The sequence below is a fragment of the Agelaius phoeniceus genome, chromosome 2, assembly GCF_051311805.1.
Source record: "Agelaius phoeniceus isolate bAgePho1 chromosome 2, bAgePho1.hap1, whole genome shotgun sequence".
NCBI lineage: Eukaryota > Metazoa > Chordata > Aves > Passeriformes > Icteridae > Agelaius > Agelaius phoeniceus.
Window position 1 is genome coordinate 9,638,361 of NC_135266.1, and position 21,330 is coordinate 9,659,690.

Consider the following 21,330-nt stretch of genomic DNA (forward strand, 5'->3'; position numbering starts at 1 on the left):
TCTGGCTGATCACACTAAAAGCATTAGCATTTTTATTCTTCATAATTCAATTCATTTACTGCTTATCTGCTTCTTGAAAACAGATATTAATCCGTTGTAGCCAGCTACTTTGCTTTTGCCTATGCAATTGAGTCTCAAGTAGAATACTTGAGGTGAAGAGAAAACCTGCAACATTATTTAGTGTTGGTTTTGCTAAAGGTAAGCAGAAGAGAGACAAAACATTGGTTTATTAAAACCTGGCATGTCTTTCCTTTCTAAGGCAGTTTGTGTCTGTGGGGGTCACTGTGATAACCCTTCAGTGCCATCACACCACAGTGCAGTTGGAATGGTGTTTGAGAGCTGCTGCCTGTGTCCTTGCAGCAGTTGTAGCCCCAGCCCTGGAGCTGCAGGGCAGTGGACGTGCAGGGACTGCCCCTGGCATTGTTTGCTGCAGTAGCTCCCTGGCTGAGAGGGGGAAATGCATCTGGTGGAACACATTAATCACATACACATCAGCACTGTTGGTACAAAGCACAAAACAGAGACTCAAAAAAATTGATTTCCTCTCCCTTACCCCTCCTTTCTTTTGCTTCTTTCTTGTGTTTGCACAGCTGGCTATTCCTCCTCATTCCACCAGTCAGCTGCCTGTGAGATTCTGTCCCTCTGCCCTTGGAAGACGCAATCACAAGGCAACAATAACCTTCAAATGCTCAAAGGTATGATAATGTGCTTGTACCCACAACACTTGGGATTCAGATTAGATAATATTTATGATAGGCAAGGAAGTAAGAGATTCAGCCTGTAGGTCAAGATGAAGTTTAGTGGCTGGATGCATAATGAAAGAGTAAATGTGATATTAAAAACTTATAATTTGTTTTTTCCTTAGTTTTACACAGAAATTATTCTGTTTACAGTATTAAAATGTGACATAATGGCCTAGGAGCTAGAACAGGTAATGAATAATTTTAGCTTGCTCAGTAGTGAGTTCTGCTAGTTTTAACACTTGGAGACTGACACTTCTTAGGAGTGTCACGTCTGTAATTAAATTTCTTGGTGTTTTTCCCAACCTCCCCAAAATTAAATTCCTTCATTTTTATCCAGTCTGAGTTTTAGAAGATCACACACTTGAAAAAGTGAATTCTTCTTTTAATTTTATCTGAAAATGTTTTTTTACTTTGAACACCTTAGAATTGTTGACTTCTTTTTTCTCTGTGAATTTTCCTGAAGTTGAATGAGAAACTAGCAAATAAAGAGACATGAGTCATCAACATGACCTACTAACTGTTTTAAATTACAGCTGGAATAAAAAAGAAAAACTGATACTACAATGTAAATGGTAATATTTCATCATGCAAGAGGTGGTTAAATGAAGCCTTTGCTTTCTGTGCAATTTCCTCTCTGTATTTTTTCTTTTGAGTTTCAGATATCCTAAAACACTGCTGACCTGTGAATTACTCCAGTTGAGTGCTACCAGCAGTTTTCAGTAGTGTTTTAAGCAATACTAAAAAGCAAATATTCTTTTATATGAAGAATACAAATACTGAAGGAAGTCATGTGGTAATTTTTTGTCCTGAAAAAGTGTGTTGAAAAGACAGGTTATTTGCAGGTGGTGTTGGCACAGCATTTATTTTCAGAATCTCTCTTAAATATTTAGTAAGGATAAAAACAAGGAGACAGCAATTCTAATATGAATAGTATATATCCAAGGTCAGTTCAAGAGGACACAATGTCCTTCTCTGAAACCTGATGGTCCACAGAAATTTTAGATCTACTATTTCTTTCCAATATCCTTGATTTTTCTATGTCTAAAGGTTAATGTTCATTATTATCTTTGGAGTAACACTTTTAGCTTGTTGTGTGATTCTACTGGTGTCCCATCAAATAATTATTTTCTTTCTTCCTTTGTCTTCTGGAGACAACTTCTCACTTTATCTGCTTTCAGGTTTTAATATATGTGCTTTGAATTCTGCTTTTGCAACTATCTACATCTTTCCATTCCCTACACTGAAAGCTCTGAGCAGCTGGATGGAAGTTAAATACTGTGTGCTTGAAGTAGTACAGAAATTAAACACAAAAAGGAGATGTGAACGTCTCCTAGAATGAAAGTATTGATTTCCAGATAGCAATACTTAGAGTAACAACAGCTTGAAGAATGAAAAAAGAAAGCAAAAATTAAAGTTCACTTATAGCAGAGACACAGAACAGCGGAAGAAAGTTGGCAAAATATTTTAAAACCTACTGCTCTGATTCATCAAATAATAAACAATGGCATGTTCCATTCACAGTTTGGAGAGCGGATATTCCACCTGACGGGGTCTGGAGTTCCTCCTGAGCGCATGGAAACCACCACCACCAGTGCCTGCATTGGAGAGTACTCCTCTGCCATCATATCCTTCAGAAATCCAACTGCTGAGAATGTGGTGGTGGATATCCTGCTGGCAGGTACAGGGATTTGGAATTTTTTTCTTTTTTGAGTGGGGGAAGGAGTTTAAGCTCTTTGGGTTCCATTAGAGGAGTGAAAGGGATGTGATTAAATTTTCCTCATTCCATTTTTTGGCAATAGAATTCCTGTGTATCGTCCACATCCACCCTGCAAACTCTGTAGAGTGTGCTGTGGGAGATAGGGAAGAGCACAAACCTGTAAGAGCTGGGCACAGAAGACTCCTTAGGTCACACAGCCTCATGTGGATGTGCAGCTGCTGTCTGGCTCTGTACTGCACTGCAGCACTTTGGCAACAGGAAATTCTGGGATGTGTTTTGGTAGCTGTGCCTAAGCCACATAACTAATGCTTTGCTTTTGTTCCTCAATGAACTTTAAATATTTTATATTACTTGGTCAAATTCTGGATAACTAAAGGAGTTAGTAAGAGAGCAAGGGCAAAACATTTTTAAAGTTTTCTTTGGTATTTTTTGTATTTTTTTTTCTTATGATCTTCCAAGCAAGTATGTTTCATCAATATTTTCAAACATGCCTTAAAGGATAATATGAGATCTAGTATTATCAGTGATCAGCAAGTAACTGTCCATACTGGGATTTCACAAATGCTGTAAGAACTCAGGTTCTAAATCCCACATTCTCATTGATGACTAAAATTTACTCAGTCAAAAAGGAAATTTCACTTCAAGTGCATTAGAAGGCTTTAAAAGGTTCTCTGAATCTCTGCCTACTTGAACATAACATGTAGGTAGCATCAGAAAACAGGTGCCAAAGCATGTCCTGGCATCTACAAATAACAAAAATTGAAGATAAACCTTCCAATTTTATCTTCATAAATAAATAAATGTAAGAGAAATAGCAAGAAAACTATAAAAGAATAGTAAAATCAAGCCTGTTCAAAGGTAAGTTTTAAGCCATGTTTACACACTCATGCTGTGATTCAGGGTTTGAGACACAGAGAATAAGTGAAGAAATGTGATTGTAAAAAACTGTAGATTCATGTTTTTTGTTGCATTAAACTCACACTTTTTAATCCTACTTCCTGAATATGAATTAGAAATAAAGAAATACAGCTTTGTCCACATACACAGTTCATATATGGGGGATCTTGGAAGCATGTTTACCTAAAAGTTCAGGAGCATCTTGGTCTCATGACTAAACATTCTGTACTTTTGTTGACCAGGATTTTTTGTCAGACTTCAGTGCAGTTTTCCCTGTTTAACTGATGAAATATTTCCATTTAGGACTGTCACAAAAGAGAGTACTATTTGTAAATTACCTGATCTCTTGTGAATTTCAGTTGATGTTCTCTTCTGGAAAACATTGAAAGAAGCAGCAGCGTGCAAAATATTCAGTGCTTACAGGCCAAGTGAATCATGGCCAGGATCTTGGGGACTCCACCAGAATTCAGGTGCTGAGCAGGATAGCTGGCAGAGAAGGGGGGGGGGGGCTGGAATTGAGAAACAGAATCTTGTCCAGCTTCCTACTTATCTGGCATCTAGGTGTCCTTAAGTGACAAGGAGCACTGCACTCAGAGGCAGGTGGCATTCAGTGCAGGTACACAAGGCTCCAAAGTGCTTCTCACAGTTAGAAAAGGGAGATTAATGTTGACTACACACCACAGGAGCTGCTCTTGGGCAGTCATTCTGATTGTGCAGCCATTGCTTCTGTAATCCAGATGGAAGCTGGGAGGGTGAAAGCTGCAGCTGTGGTCTGAGGCAGTCAGGAATTGTGGAGGTATCTCCGTGGCACTGCAGTGTGAAGGGCAGGAGCCTCACCAGCTGGATGAATGCTGGAGTGGGTGACCTTCCTGCTTGGAGAGGGAAATGGGCAGCTTCTAGGGGAGTGACAGGCTGTGGACTTAGAGCAGCTGGAGGTATTCAGATCCACAAATCCAGGTGTAATTCACAATGTAATAAAACAGTTGGCCAATATGATTGTGAGACTGTTGTTTTCTATGAAAGTTCATGTTGATCAGGAGATTTTTCTTGGGAAAATTGACTGGGAAAAGGTTTTGTTGTTTCTTCCTTTGAAAAGTGATAGAAGGAAGACTGAAAGAACCGTAGGATGATCAGCCTCACCTGAACCCCTGGTGGGGTCATTGGCCACTACTTCTGCAGTGTGTGTAGCCCATGATTTGCATGTTCTCTTACAGTCCATGTCCAAGCCCATGAAGGTTGAGAAGGTAATCAGCAGTAGTCAAATGGATTTCTTAAGTGCAAATCATGATTGAGAAATGTGATTGCCTTCTGTATGGAAGTGAGGGATTATGCAAATAAAGGAGGAGCAGTGAATATAATATACTATGATTTAGTAAGACTTTGTCATTGTATCCTGTAACATTCCTGTTTGGAAGCTAAGGAAGTCTAGGCCTGATGAACAGACTGCTGAGTACCTTGGAAGCTTGGCAGAACTGCTGGTCTCAAATGGTGGTGATCAGCATCTTGGCATTCAGCTGCTGGCTGGCAATGATCATTGCACCCCAGGGGTCAGCCCTGGGGCCTGTATTATTCAAGACCTTTATTAAAGACATGGATGATGATAGAGATTGCAATGTAAATTAGGGAGAGGAACTGACATGATGGATGGTAGAGCTTCAGTGCAGAGGTACCTTGATAAATTGCTGGTGTACCTCAGTTTTGAATTGCTTTGTTCATCAACACATCATTCCTGGAACAGCTGAAGACAAAGTGAACTTTTACATTATTAGTATTGCAGTTTTCATGCTAAAATGTTAATGCTTTTTAATTTTCCCTCACTCCACCTGCCCTGTGTGCTTATCTTAGCCTAGACTGTGTGAATTAGAAGTGCTGTGAATTACTAGCTCTGTAATCCATCCTATTTGACCAGGAAATAACTGATTATATAAACTTTCAAAGTGTAGGAGTGCATCTCATCTTTGTTATAAAGATTCCTGTTGCATCTCATAAATGCAGGATGCTTTATTCTAGTGGACAGTGCAAGCTGGGATTCTGATTTGTAGAACAACAAGAGCAATTCAGAGATGCAAACTGCTTGTCTTATTGAGAATAAATCTAGTGCCAGGCAGCACAGTTTAGTATTCCATTACTTTGAGGTATCATTTGTAAGAATGCTAATCCAGTGTGCTCTTCACAAAATAATGGAGAAGAATAATCAAACTTATCTGTGATGCAACTTAATCAGGAAAATTATTTATAGAGCTTAAATATTGCAACGAAAGCCAAGTAGATTGTGATATTATGAGAAACAAGAGGAACTGCATTGTTTAATTGTTTTAGTGATAAAAGTCATCTTTCTAGCTGTTGAGCATGAACTTATCCCAGAGAGTTGTTCAGAAATAGTGACAGAGACAGAAGTATCTGGCTTAGACAGTGAAGGACTAATGTTTGTTTTTATGCATCAGAAGTTTTCAGTCTTCATTTCTCTTTACCCATCAGTAGACCTGACATCATGATGATCTAATGTTTCTCTGATCTGTAGAATTACAAAAGGTCATCTTTGGAAAAAAATAAATTATATACTGCAATTCTTATGGAAGGATAATCATACCTGTCCTTTAAATTCTGTCTTGAATTTTTTAAATCAGATTAATTGTAATGTTAATTTTTGTAATTAGTTGCTCTTGGTGACCTGTACATAAAGTTTGTTTTGTTTTAATTACAACAAGATAATTGATTTATGTACTCAAGATATATTTAGATATTGTTCATTCTATTATTTGCTTTGTATAGGAATACTTAACTGGAATTCTTACTTCCTTCTTTCCAGAGGAAGAGAAATCTAGTCTTATAAGCAAAATTTTGGATGCACAAGTTCAGTTTAGTATTCCTGGCCCTTACATATCCTGAGAACTATGTCAAGCTTACTGCTGGTGTTACTGGAGGCCAGAAAGAGGGTGGAAGAGGGAAATCAACAGAAGGCAGTAACTCAGAAATCAGTGACATGCCTGACTGGTCTTGATCTTTAGAAATTGTCTTTTAGACCATGAGCCCCTTCTTACAAGAATTCAGCGTGTCAACATTGAAAACTGGGCATCTTGATTAAGGTGTAACTGAAATAAGCATCAACATTTATAGATTTACTTCATGCTTTAAAGAAAATTACACAAGTTATCTCTCTTATTTTCAAGTAACATTCCACAGGCTGTTTCTGCCCTATATATATGTGAAATTATGTTTAGAATGGCAGAGTTCAGGAATTAAAATAGACATTAATTGGGAATTGTCCTATCTGGACCATTTCTGAAGCTTTCATTTGCATTTCTGATGCTTTGTCAAACCCAAGAGCATCATTCCTCAGAAATGTTTCTTTCTGTGAATTTTGACTGCTGTTGTAGCACAAACCAACCTCTATTTGGGATAATTATAGAGCAAGTGAAACTACTAATACTACCACTGTGGACCTCTTTAAACTAGTTATTTTCTTACTGAATTTAATACCAATAAGTTTTCTTCCCAGGATTTAGACCCTTCAATGCTTAAATGTGCAGCTCTATTTCACATTGACATTCACAGCTACATTAAGAGTAGTAAGTAATGTTTATTTAACAGCAGGTGATTTTCCCCAAAATGAGGCAGTGACCAGAACTACAGAGTATAAAAACTCTTGTCACAGATGGTTTAGCAACCTGCACTAGTTCAGCTGTTTTAGGTTGAATGATATTGCTTTTCTCTAAATACCACTGTATAGTTTTTCTACTAAGAGGTTTTTTGGAAGCAACAAAAACAATATAAATAATTGAAACTACTGAAACCTCCAGTGTAACCCAGAGTCCACAGAGTTAACCTGTATAAGAATTATCCCTAAGTATTAGTGTCTGTTAATACCATAATGCTTTATTTCAGTCAGTGTGGACAGTTTATTTCATATTTTCAGTGGTCCAAATGTATAGTTCAAGAAAAAAATTGCAACAGCTTTTATAGAGGATATTAATTTCAGAGTTTGAAGGGCTGTGCTCAAGAAAAGATTAAAGCTACAGCAGTAATTAGGAATTGGATAAGGGAGGTGGATTGGTTCCTCTGGAATCAAGTGTTACCTGCAGTAGTAAAACTGATATCTGTGGCAGTGTATAAGATTGCTTTTTGAAACTTTTCCTATGTCCAAGATAAGTCTGCATTCACAGTGAGTTGGCTGCGTCATTTCCCATTTAACGATTTCCAAACTGGAATTGCAATTTTTTAAATGTTCTTTGCAAAATATTTTTAAACTGCTTTCTGGGACTTTCTGCAATTGAACTAAGTACTCAAAGACAAGTCTGCTACTTGGTCATTTTTCCTTCAGACAAAATATATTAGACTAAGTATTATTGCATATATATATATATGTGTGTGTGTGTGTGTCAATGTTAGAGTGAAATACTGAAGATGTGAAGAAATACTAGAAATACTATTTTTAGTCATCTAGTCAATTTAGAATACAAGTGCTAACATCACTTTGTGCTGATTCTGACACAATTCATTATTTTAGCTTCCAATTAAAAAGATAACGTGCAATGTATAAATGCAGCTCTGAACTGATAAATGCAATTTTGATGCATCATGAAGAATAACCTAGTGCCTTTAATTTCATACAGTGAAACTATATAATTCAGATAAAAAAAGATCTTGAGATTAGTTAGCTAATTGTATGAAAATTACTTTTTAGCTGAATGTGTAGAAGGATATTAACTAAAAAATCCCCATATCTTTTAAAGTTTGCAAAAATCTTCTAGTAGGGGAAATTTAAAGTATTACGCTTATTAACATCCTGAAAAAAAGATAGAAAATAATTCTTACAGAATAATAAGCATTAGAGAGGAAGATTTCACTATAGCCATGTTTGCCACTGCAGTCTCTCAGGTCAGGAAAGAAGATGATACAGTTGTTTTATTGCTGCATTAAAATGAGTGTGTTGGCTTTTCTTATGCACCCATCATTTAATATTTGGCAAAGGCCTTTCAATTCTTTTTTATTTCCTCGCAGTTTGCACATCTTACTTTGAACCTCTAAGCTGGTTTCTGAAACCTGAAACCTTGTTCTTGAGATGAAATAATTTTGGGGTTGTTTCTCTTCTTCCAAGAGCCAAGAATGACAGTGCCAAGAGAGCTGTTCTCTGCCTTCCTGAAGGTCTTTGATTGTTATTCTGTTTCTTAAAGCGATGTTAACTTTGTTCCATAACCCCAAATGACTGGCTTCCCTGGCTGTTGTATGAGTCCTGTGTATCCCATCCTCCTGTCAGCAGTTCATCATTTAGTGTTACCACACTTTAATATGACATATTATACAGATATGGTCAATCTGTTGGTCTCAGGTTCTTGGAGTTAGCTGCTAGACATATATCCTGCAAGGAATTGCCTTTGGTTCCAATACCTGTTTATAAAATTGGACTTTAATAAACTAGTTTTTCCTGTCTCATTTTCATTTATCCACAACATTGCCAGTGATCAGTGAAACAATCTAAATAATGTCTAAATCCTCTGTCTTTATGAAGGGATCTGTTGGTTGATGCAGTAACTTGCCAACAAGAAAGCAATTCTTGTCTGCAGCTGTATCTGTACTGCTGGTCCTGAACTTGTGTCTCTTACACTTCATGTCACCATTGGCTTTCATTGCTACTTGATTTTTTAATTGAGAAAACAGTTTATTTTGTAATCTCTAATTGTTATCTAACTGAAAACATTTTAAACTTTGTGTTTCTTGATGCTGTTTTATTTCATTTTAATTCTATTTAAAAAGATATCCATATTGTATCTATACTTCACAATGAAGAAAATACTGAGAGAAACTTGAAGCAGAGCAGGAAAAAAGGAGCCATGTGCTCCCATTCAAGGATGTATTTTGTAAAACCTGTCTGTGAAGCTGTTTCACTGGGGAAATTGTTCCAGAAATTTTGAATTCTAAATGGGTATCCACAAATAATTTCTTTATTTTTTTTTTTAGATCAGGGACTGTTGAATGGGCATCTGAGTGCATCTGTCCTGTCCCAGGCCACCTGTGAGGAATCTGTTTTTCATCTTCTGGTTAAACAACCACAAGGTATGCAGCTTCTTAACCCTTAATATATATTTAAATTATTCTTGTTATTTATTTTATCAACTTAATCTGTAGCAAGTCACAGTTTCCTAGAACATGAAGTACCAGAGTGGAAAAATATGTAATTTCTAAGAAAATAATTTTGAAAATAAATTTTCTGTAGTTTGACGGATCAGTTAAGAAAAAGAAGAGGAAAGAAATTCCAAAAATCATAGATGGAGAATTTTAACTGCTTTTAATATTTACCAAATTAACAAAAAATAAAATTATTTAATTCCAAATACACTTACGGTTCTCTTCAGCCTTTTCAGTCACTTTAACTCATTTTTGTTTTGTTCCCAGGGATTGTGTATTGTTTTTTGTTTTTTTGTTTTTGTTTTTTTGTTTGTTGTTTGTCTGGGGTTTTTTAAGATAATTCTAGTCTGTTGTTTCTGGGAAAATTTTCATGGGAAAATACAGAAAACAGTACTTTTCAATTAAAAACCTATCTGGAAAGAATTAAATTATTTGGTTTATTATCCTGAATGAAATTTTAGGCGTCACTTCTGGTCATATCTGATCCGACATGGGATATGAAAGGATCAAATTGCCTTTAGTGCTGTAATTGTACCAAAATTTATTTTTGACTTGTATATGATAATTGATTTATTTGATTTATCTGGTGTAATTATAAGGCTTGGATTATAACAGCAATTGCATACTTTAATGATTTTAAATGATTAATTGCTGAAGTATAGAAGATAATTAGATTTCTGTAGCTATTTTAAATATTTTTCCTAGTAATTATTTCTATTGATTACTTCTCAGATATGCTTTCTAATTTCAGAACACACAGGTAAATTATTCATATCTTCAATTGTTTACAAAAGAAATTAATTTTCTTTGCTCATATCCCCCACAAATATGTGTGAGCATCTGTTTTATGTTAATATAGATATCAGAATAAGCCATACCATTTCTTGAAGAAATAATGTCTATCTCACATTAAAGACCCTTGTTTAGAAATATAAAATGAGGATCACTTGTTTACAATTTCATACAAAAAAAATTGCCATATGGAATGATTTTCCTGTAGATGTACTTGACAGATCTTTATTTTGTAAAGGATATTGCAGACATAACTGTTCCCAGCAAGGAACTATTTTTGTTTTCCCTTCTGGAAGCTTGCTATGCATCAAAACATTTCTAGGGATTATAGAAAGAAGAATTTGGAAGAACAAGAGGTGTAAGGATTGATCTGCATGTCATGTCATTTTTATATATATGCATTTCTCATGGTTTCACCCCAGCCAGCAGCCAAGCCCCAGGCAGCCACTCACTCACTCTCCCACCAGCAGGATCAGGGAGAGAACTGGAAGGGTAAAAGGTGGAAAACTCGTGGGTTGAGATAAAGACAGTTTGATGTGGAAATTAAAAGCCACACAAGCAAAGCAAAGGAAACCAAGGAATTCATTCACTGCTTCCCAAGGGCAGGCAGGAGTGCAGCCATCTCCAGGACCCCATCACAGCTAACAGTGACTTGGGCAGACAAACCCATCACTCCAAACATCCCCCCTTGCTCCTTCTTTCAGCAGCTTCACACTCTGATCCATGATGTCCCAGGGTCTGGAATATCCCTTTGGTCAGTTTGGGTCACCTGTCCTGGCTGTGTCTCCTCCCAGCCTCCCATGCACACCAGGCTCCTCACCAGTGTGGCAGCAGGAAAAACAGAAAAGGCCTTGGTTCTGTGTAAACCCTGCTCAGCAGTAACAAAAACATCCCTATATTATCATCACTGTGTTCAGCACAAATCCAAAACACTGCCCCGCACCAACCACTGAGAGAAAAATTAACCCTACCCCAGCCAAAACTAGCACACTTTACACAGACAAATACAAAAGCTGTGACTTTTGCCATGACCTTATATATATTTTTTCCACAGAAGCAGTGAGGAACTGTCCAAAACAGTCTAGTTCATGTACACAGTAAAACTGAAAGTGTAATCCCTTCACAAATACAATATGAGAACAGTGAAGCAATCTTTAAAAGTTGTACTTTTTCCTCATCTTTTATGTCTGAAATATCTTAATGATGTGATCAGTAGGTGAAGATCAGATTAGATGCAGGTGTTATTGCTTACCATTATTCCCTATAAAAAAAGAAAAAAATATTTGGAAAATGTGTTGGAACTAAATATTCTTGATGGACTTGCTGGAATATGATTGCTAGATCATTTTATGAGCAAAATTCATGCTTATGGAAAAACTGTGCTTTTTGCTAATTAATTACTTGTTTTTCCCTCGCTCCCTCTAAAAGCTGGGGGTAGAAATTCAGAGATACTGAGATAGTCTGAGAATCTAGGAGACATTTTTTCATCATCCTTTCACAAGAAATCCAACATACTAACGCTGCTGTGAAATTGGTACAGCTGAGTATCCTTTTTCCCTGCCCTGGATTCCCAGTAACACAAACTCTGTCACTGCACCCAGCCCTCAGAGTGAAGGTTTGATCTCATTTTGCATTCAACCTCCAGTCATCCCATTTTATGGCTTAGCTGCTCTTCTGGTGATCAATAAGCTTCTCTATTGTAACCACTTGGTGCAGCACCAAACAGGAGCAGTGAACAGGGCAGTTTGCTGAACATGCTTTTTAGATATCTCTCTCCATATTTCTGCACAAGTTCTGTATTTTAAAACTTCTATATTTTAAGCTGCCATGTCACCTGTATCATGTTTATCTCGTTCCCCATGGAGAACTCCATGGTTAACGCCTTAATTTTTTCTTCTAACTTTGGTTTTTTCTAAAATGTGTGTATTTGTTGACTTTGCCAACCACTTAGGAAGGAAAGATGAAATATATTAGAAAAATGTATTTAATGTGAGACATTTTCCAAAAAGCTGCCTGCAGAGTAAAACCAGTTGATGGCAATCAAATTTGAGATACTAAAATTCTGTGAGTGCTCTTTGGAAGCATGTTACTCTTACAGTTTCATATTTTAGTCATCATTCTTTGAGAAAGCATTTCAGCATACTTCTAATGTCATGTACAGTCCACTGTGATTACAGATAATTTAGCTTTTAAACTACTTTCACCTAAGAAATGACATAAATTTTGTTCAGGTCGTCAGGCCATTTCCCTAAAAATACTAGATTTCAAGATTTGCTTCTTGAATCCTATACTTATTTGCATCTGCTTTTTTCTTTCAGTAACTTTGCATGCACAGTCTTTTTTTTATCTTCTTATTGCTTTTAAAGGCTGAAGAAACAACAAAACTAACATACTTGGTTGCCCTGGTTGTCCTTAGTTCCTCTCTGTTTCTTTTCTAATGCCTTCATTATCTCAAAATGACTTGAAGAGACAGAGAAAAGGAAAAAAAGCTAAAGAGCTGTGAGAAATATTTCTTCATTCTAGCAGACTATTTTGAAAACACGTTGAGAAATACAGTTAGCATTCCTCTTTATATTTTAACTGCATTTTATGACCAAGGTTTGGTCCCTCACAACAAACAGAAATAATTTTACACTTTATAAGTTCCATCAGAGGTTGTGTTGAAGGCCACCATCAGTGGCTCCAGCTGATAGTGTTCCTCCACCTGTGGGTATATTCACTTTTCAGGACTGCAAATCATCTTTTATTTCTACTCTACTGTCTGTAATTTTTGGGAAAGGGCATGGTTTGTTAGATCAGGCTGCCTTTAACATGTCAGTTTTTTCTTATACCCTACTACTACTTCTATCCCTGCTCCCTTGGTGCTGTTGGGGCTGGTTTTGTGAGAGGCTCCAGGATTAACTCCAGGGTCAATTCTGTGCACAAAGTCAGGCTTAGCTTCAGTTCTGTTATTTTACTGAGTGTTGAACAGAAGCTGGCTGGTTGGAGACTGCATCTAGGTAGGGAATCACTGGCTGTTGGATATCTAGTATAGAAATTTATGGTCTGTGTGTCCTCAGCACCAGTCTGTCAGAGAAAGGTTTACTGACAGGCTGTATCCTGTTGTAGATTGGTGATTGTCCCTGGTGCTTGGAGGTGCCATGGAGTTGGTGGTCACTTAACTAGGAGCTTCCTGAGAAAATTTTAATGCCATTTTCACTGGATTTGTCCTCTGAGTGAGAAACCTGCCTGTCCTCTTCCTTAAGAGTATGAGATTCCTTCCTCCTGGGATCACTTTTGGTGTGGGCATCTTTTGCTGTGTAGAGAGTGACTTTGCAAACAGGATTTGTGTAATTTCAGAATACACAGATTTGTTTTATGGTCTGATACGTGCAGGATACAACCAGGACTGACACACTGCTAGGGTAGGTATTACCATGATCAGTATTCCCAGTGAGACATGGGATGTATCTTTGCTGCCCAGGTTGTCATTAGTCATTTGAGGCCAGGTCAGCCTTTGTCTTGCAATGGGTTCATCCATGATATTGCTGGGTTGCCATCTTCTGATTATTTGGGTTTTTTCCATAGATTTTTTTTATAGCTTTTCACTTCAGAACTTTTTTACTGAGTCCTTGAGGTATTTCTTAGCTATTTTGTCACACTTTATGACTTTTCTCAGTAGAATCAATCCAAAGTAGTAGTGCTCTGCTGTACCCAGTTAGACTCTGCATCACTGACAGCTGAACTGCTACTCAAATGATTACATGTGCTCTTGAAGAAATTGCTGTTTATGCTCTCCACAAAATAGCTTTCTTGAAGCTATTTTATTGTGTCTGTGCTAGACACAATGATTTCCCTTCCTGGCCCTCTTTGGGTATCTGTCTGAATGTCTGTTCCTTGTTTGAACCTCCAGCTGGCATTTTCCCTCATTCATTTTTCTCTGATGTATGATCATGGTACCTGGAAACTTGTACAGATGTAGATTTGCTTTGTGAAATTTCCAGCAGAAAGGAAGGTGTGGGATCTCTGCCTAATGCATGCACATGGCATTTTCCTGATTGCTGAATCACCCTGGCTGGCCTCTCCCCTGTGAAACCATTCTGAAAGAGCAGTGTCCTCATGTTACAGGTGACAAAGAAGTGGGGTGTCATTGCTCAGTCCTGGGATGTGACAGCACAAATGATGTGGTCCAAGCCACATTTATCTCTAGAGAGATGTGCTGATAAAATCAATGAGTTGAGGCTCGTGGCATTCCTGAGTGCTGGTTGTGTCTGCTGTCAGCAAGGAAAACCTTAGAGAGCTCTCTAAAGCCACAGCTCACCTGAGGGAAAATCAGTAGGGAAATGTTTGTGTCATGTTTTAAGGCACTCATGCCTTCTAGGATAAAGAAGGACAAAGCTTAAAGATTTTTCTTTGTACTTCTCTGCAATCTCTTCAGGCCATACATATTTTATACATGTTTATTTGGCCTGTTATATGCCCTCTTTTTACCTTTGAAATTTACTTTCTTTACGGATTATATATGTAAATATATGTGTATATATATATGTAATATGTATATATTATATGTATATATATACGGATTATATATGTAAGTATATGTGTGTATATATATAATATATATATATATATATATATATATATATGTAATATGTATATATATATGACAAATATTTATATTTATAGTTTGCCAGGAATCCATTCTAGTGAAATAAGTAAGGAAGTGAAAGGCAACACACTAAGTAAAAATTCTCAGTTACTGTTCTGTTAAAAACAATCCTGAGTTGAAGGAGTAGAGCAGTTCATTCCCTTGACTGGGTAAGGAAATGATTTCTCTGTTTCAGCATGCTCTCCCAATGTTGCAAAAGAAGAGAAAGAAGATATTCAGGATGCAAATAAAAGAAGGGAGGACATCAGAAAGGCAGATTTTGCATAGTCTCACGTAGATGCACAGAAGACTTCCCATGTGGATATATCATGAAAAACAGATTTTCAGGCTATAATTGCCTCACAGATTTTAGCAGGCCATGCAGTAGTTTTCCTTCAGAATACCATGATTTGTTACTGAACATCCAGAGTACAGTACTTCAGAGCATTTAAACTATGCAAATCACCTCAGGGGAGGCTGTTATTTCACATTATCTTGGCCTATTTCTGTATTTAAAAATATCTGCTCTGTTGTATAACTTGATAAGAAGTTATCTTATTCAATTTCAATAGAACTAGAAAATGAAAAGATCACTAATTTTGGCTTTGAATAGCATATTTCTGGTAATCTATTTGATAACAGCTGTTGATGGACAAGATGGAGTCAGGATGTGCCCTTGAATAAGACAGAACTGCTTAATCCTCCCCTCTTCCTGGTTCTTGATTCTAGCCTTCACCTGTTTAGGTCATAAACCAGGGAAAACTCCAGAGATACAGATTTGTTTCAACCTGTAAATTACTCAGTAAATCTATGTCTAGCTCTAAATTGGCTATAAAAAATTATCTGCACTAATCTTTTGTTTCCAGCAGCACATGCACAGTGGGGAAGTTACCAGCAGTATCGATCAGTTGTTTCTTGAGGGAATTAAGAGGCTTGATTTTCTGGATATCTGTTTTATTTCCATTTTCCCAATCCTCCTCTGCTCTGGGAACAATGACATCTCTGTCTCTCATTAATTCATCTGTGCAAGATGCTTCCCCATCCAGGCTGGACCCCAAACATACTGTGAGGAGTAGATTTCCCTCCTGCCCTAAGCTAGCTGGTTTGCTGAGAACTAAAATTGTTGATTTTTCTGTAGCTTTTCTTAATTTCTTCATTTATGTTTCTAAGTTGACTTTGCTTATTTATCCAGCTGTTGAGTTCTGAGGAACATTGAAGAAATGTTGGAGATGGTCATCTAACCTTGCTGAGGGAGGATAAAAGACTAAAAATGAAAGAAACAACAAAAAAACTCACCCCATCCTACTGGCATTGGTATTGATAAAAAAATGTATGGAAATTTTTGAAAATTACAGATTTTTTTTCCTATAGAGGTTGAAAACATTTACGGAATTCTTGAAAATACTCCCTTAACATTTTAAAATGAGGAGGTGGGGTATGTGTAGGAAAGAAATTGAACCTTTTCTGTAAGATCATTTGGAGATGGAAGAGCATGATAAAATTTTAAGTTTTTCAAAAGTAGGTCTGAGGGTTTGAGGGAAAGAAGAGCTAGTTGGCTTGTTTGTTTGTTTTAATTATTGTATACTTTCCAGCAGAGAAGCCAATTTGAACTTGCCTTATTAAGTAACTGTCCAAGGCGCAGATTTTATTTTAAAACTTAAATGCTAGAAGGCATTACTGAAACTGACCTTTCAACTTTGAAGTTTTATGCCTTAAAAGTTCTTGATAATTACACTGTTGAACTAATGTTTTTTTATCATATACTGAGTTTCTCTAGAACATTTTTTGTCAAATGTTTTCATTGATTGTTTTTTTCTTTTAGTCAGTGAAGAATGGGTGTCAAGTATAAGACAGAAGCTAAGAGAAAGTAAAATTATATATATTCATGTATATATGTAGTATGCATTCAGTAGTTAAACAACAATTTTTTATCCACGGTTGTAAGAGAATTCTCAATATAGTGGCACACACTTTAAAGTCAGGAAACCATTGAGGTTTTTCTTAATCAGAATTTGGCTTGCAGAACAATGTGTACTTCAGCTTGATTTTAATGGTCTTCTTTCCCAAGTGTTAGCTTTTTACATATCTATGATAGTCCCTGTCCTGACCTTTTTCTTCTCATTCCAAGTATCATGAGATGCTCTTAGACGTCCAGGCTCCAGTGCAGTGTGAGAAGTCACTGGGCACAGGTATTTAGAAGATAAGGGTAAGATGATTTTGCAAACCCTTGGTATTCTATGTAAGTGCTATGAACAGCAGGATGTACCTGGAATCTCTTTTGGAATTCTGTGCAATGAAGCATAGACTCAGGTGAGTTACACAAGAGTGTCTCTTTTTTTATCTTGTATTTCTGTAAAACCCAATCACACAAGTCAAATTTATACGATCAGGTCATTCCATAATTGTCCTGCCAAACCATTAACTTGCTTCTACACATTTTCCACAGCTCAATAAATTCTTTTGTCTTCCTGCTCTACTCAGAGTTCTACAACACTTCAATAGATACATAGTTCTGTTGCTGTCTGAAAATGTTGTGAGTTATAATTATGTGAAATCTCAATCTGAATTGCAGTCAGGAGCAAACTGAAAGGAATGAAGAGGGTGGCTTTTTTAACATTATTTTTATTCATTATTTTAGTCTCAAAGTTGTCAGGACTACTTGACTTGGTTAGGAAAGCTGTCAGAGTGTTCTGGGCATGCAGATGTGCATTTTCTCCTTCTTGGTGAAGTCAGCGTTGTCTGAGCTTTAGTTTTGCACTGTGTTTGAGAGCCAGATCCAACATTTTTTACAAGTAGCAGAAAAGGTCCTGCTGAATGAGGAGATTTAGCATTTAAGAGAGTCTGTGTTCTCTTCCCTAAACATCCCATAATAAAGTTTATATACTTTTAAAAGAATATGTTTGGTTTTGTGGTAGGGTCTGTGATTAATTGAAATAAGAGCTGCTGCACAAGTCAGATTATTCATTGTAGGGAAAGATGCATTTGGGTTACTCAGTCTCAGCTCAGTAGCATATTTGAATCTGATGAATTTCAGGTAGGTAAGACAATCCCCAGACAGCAAAGAATTTAAATTAAAGCATCTGCCTCACGTGCACTGTAATTACAGAGAATGTAAATGTGTATTTCAGGCATCAAGTCTAACTGCTGTGGTGTGAATAGAGGTGGGACTATTTGTGTGGCTAATTGCTTTGATAAATAATTTGGTATGCTCATAATCTATATGTTCACCTCAAAATTATATATTTCTCCTTGTTTGTAAGATATAACCAGGAGCAATAATGCTGTGGCTCAATTTCTTGCCAAATGGGGTCTTTAAAGCTGTTCTCTGAAGGGGGGGAATAATTTAATTAAAATGAACATCATATTCTTCTTACTCTGCTGCTTTCATTCTTCCCTAGATATTTTGCCATACCATTACTAAGATTAACAAAATATTCAAAATATTTTTATGGGAAAGATAATAAATTATTCACAATCTCATTAAAATTGATATCTCTCAGTTACCAGGGGGAATTTGGATTCCCTGATTTACTTTTCTGTCACAAAGCCTCAATGATTAGGCAGGGCCTGTTTTGTTATGATAAAGCCATTGGGATTGTACCTGCTTGAGTGTATTTGCAAAAAGAATGCATCTCACTAGTCCCACTTCTCTCTTCATATAAGTCTCAGCAAAAATGGATCTTTCTCTTCTCTGCCTTTTATGATGCATACAGGATCTTACTTTCAGCTTTTACCATATTTATGTTAAACCCTTCTTGTTTACCTGAAGATCAGGTTGATACCTTCATCATCCTCACTAGTCATCAACATTACTAACAATCCTGCATCTTACAATAACATTTAGGTTTAAACAATATTTATTTCTTTAAATGCATTGCTGATGCCAAGCTCAAAAAACCCATGCAAGTCCCAAACAAGCACAGGAAAAGGGAAATTTGGACACTTTGTTTGCTGTGTGTGAAAGGCCAGGGTGGGCTGTAACTCTAACCCAGACCTGGCCTTTATTTCAGTGGGATGCTTTTTCTGCCCATAAGCCATAGTAAGTCAGTCAACAGAGGGGATTTTGGTATTAAGTGCTGAACATCATTTGTGTGTTTTTAGAGAAATGCAGAACCAGGACTTACATTGCAAATAGCTGAAAAGTGTTTGAATCGTGACATTTACTGTATGAAGGAATAATATCTCACAACCACTGAAGCATGCAGCACAAAATTCTTCATTGAACATCAAAGTTTATCTTAACAATGTACATAAGATGCTTTATTACACTCATAGTCTAGTATCACATATTTGGTCTAGTACCATCTGTTGAGTGGAGGGAAATTAAGCTAACTTCTTTGCACAGTAATTTAAAGGGTCATGAGAGCATTGGAAGAGGGTTTTACTTTCTCAGACTCCTCTTGCTACAACATTTTTTTTACCATCCAGTAGTTTATGTTCAAGGATTTTGCTCTTTTTACTGTTAATATACTACATTAGGTAAAATCTGTGTTTGCAAAAATATTCAAAACCGCTGAAATTTATATGGGTAGTGAAAGTGGACTGAACCTTAAGTACTTTCTGCATTCACATCTTGTTAAGATACTTAATAATTTTATTTTCACGTATCTTCTCTTACTTGAGAGAAGGGATTTAGCATTTTATTCATTTTAAACCAGGGAAACATTGGTATAATGGTTTTTCCTTACTAAAGTCATGGTTGTTTCAAAATAAAACCCAGAGGCCTGAAAGGTAAGATTCTCTTTCTCAAAATCATTTGGTGAAGCATTGGGAAAAGAGATTTTCATACAAAATCCAAAAGGAGACATGGAATGAAAATTATCCCATGTAATCATCAAGAGGTCTGTGAAACTTCATGATGTGACTTTCTTTTATCTCTAAATTGGAGCTATTAATTGCCTCTTTAAGGTGCTAAATTCAGTGTAGTTAACTTGAGAGGTTTTTTTGTAATAGATGAACTTAAAGAATTCAGATCATGGTTTTTGATTGCCTTGTTCTCCTGCTTGTGTTATAAGAATGTTTTTACACTGAGGGGAAAACTATAGTATTGCAACAATTTCTGGTGTTGAATTGTCTTTTATCTGATTTCTCCACAAGCACTGAAAATCCCTTATAAATTAAGTAATTTTCTCCTTCAGAAAGATACTAAGATAAAACAAAGATTATATGCCCATAAAGATTGATATCTATCAATTACAGGTAGCATTGCCTTTTTCACAATAAGTGCCAGTAATTTTAGCTAATCCCTGAGGTTTGTAACCTTTTTTATTACCTCTGCTGCATACTACCAGCAGAACCCAAAGCTTGAATTGCATGCTGTCCTCTTAGGGGCTGTTCCAATTCCTTTTTTTTCTAGCCATTGTACACAATTTTCTCTTTTCCATTAAATAGGAAAATAAGAATTTGATTGCTGGAAAGAACTGTTTTTCAGACCTGTGTCAACAATGTGTTTTCTACATGCACAAACAAGCAAATCAGTTTTATCACACATAATAGCACATGACACTAGACAATATAATAGCTTGTCAGTAGCTGTTGAGGAAATTTTGGATAACCCTTATCTTTCCAGCTAACTTTACATCCTTTCAAATGAGAAATCACAAGCTGTATCCTGTTAATCTTTTCTTCTTACTGATTTATCCCTTTTTCAAATCAAGAATTAATTTTTGTGTTATTTTTCTTTCTTTGATGTATAGATTTACCCAATTCTCCCAACTCTGAATTAAGTGGAAATGCCTTTTTTTTCCTGCTTTCTGGTACCTCTACTTTTTATGCCAATCTCATTGATTGAAAAAAATGCAGGGTTTTTTTTTCCAACTTCTTGAAGCCTATTTACTTCTAGGGTCCTTCTATTTGATATACAATGTTAATTAGCCTGGGTTGCCTTCTGCAGTTGTTGTTTGTTCATTTTGCAATAAAAGCATGTTTAAGTGATTCAGGATGAGAGGGAGAGATTCAGTGATCCCTAATTACTTAACTGACCAAAGAGAATTTTGGTGGCAATTTGTTTGTCCTGTCTCTCTAAAAAGCAGAATGTTGGTGATGAAGCATTCAGTGTCACAGAAAAAAGCAGTGACTGAAGACAAGTCAGTGTTATTCAGTAGACAAATTAAAAGTGAAACCTATTTTTAACAATGAGCTTAATTAACTCTCAGAACAATTCTCAATGAAACGTGGAGGATTCTCTATCGCTGACAAGTTCTAAATCAAGTGGCTGTGGTTTTTTCCTAATTAAATTCTCTTGTTCAAGAAGAGTTATTGAGAGTGAACCTTGATTTTTTCAAATAAGTTCTTTCTATGTATTGAACTCAAGTTAGGTGATCATAATGACTGAAATATTTAGCTGTGAAGAAACAAAAAAAGATCTCTGCAGAGTTCTGCATAATCAAATATGTTTTAAACATGCTTTAATAATACAATCCAAAAAG

At 36.4% G+C, this 21,330-nt stretch overlaps 1 protein-coding gene across 1 annotated transcript in view; it reads left to right on the forward strand.

Moving 5' to 3' along the window:
* Positions 1-21,330, forward strand: part of CFAP47 (cilia and flagella associated protein 47) — a 264,229-nt gene that overhangs the window by 191,385 nt on the left and 51,514 nt on the right. The window contains exons 55-57 of the mRNA XM_054628349.2: positions 591-695; positions 2,265-2,421; positions 9,316-9,411. Coding sequence (XP_054484324.2) covers positions 591-695; positions 2,265-2,421; positions 9,316-9,411 — 358 coding nt within the window. The remainder of the gene's footprint in view (positions 1-590; positions 696-2,264; positions 2,422-9,315; positions 9,412-21,330) is intronic.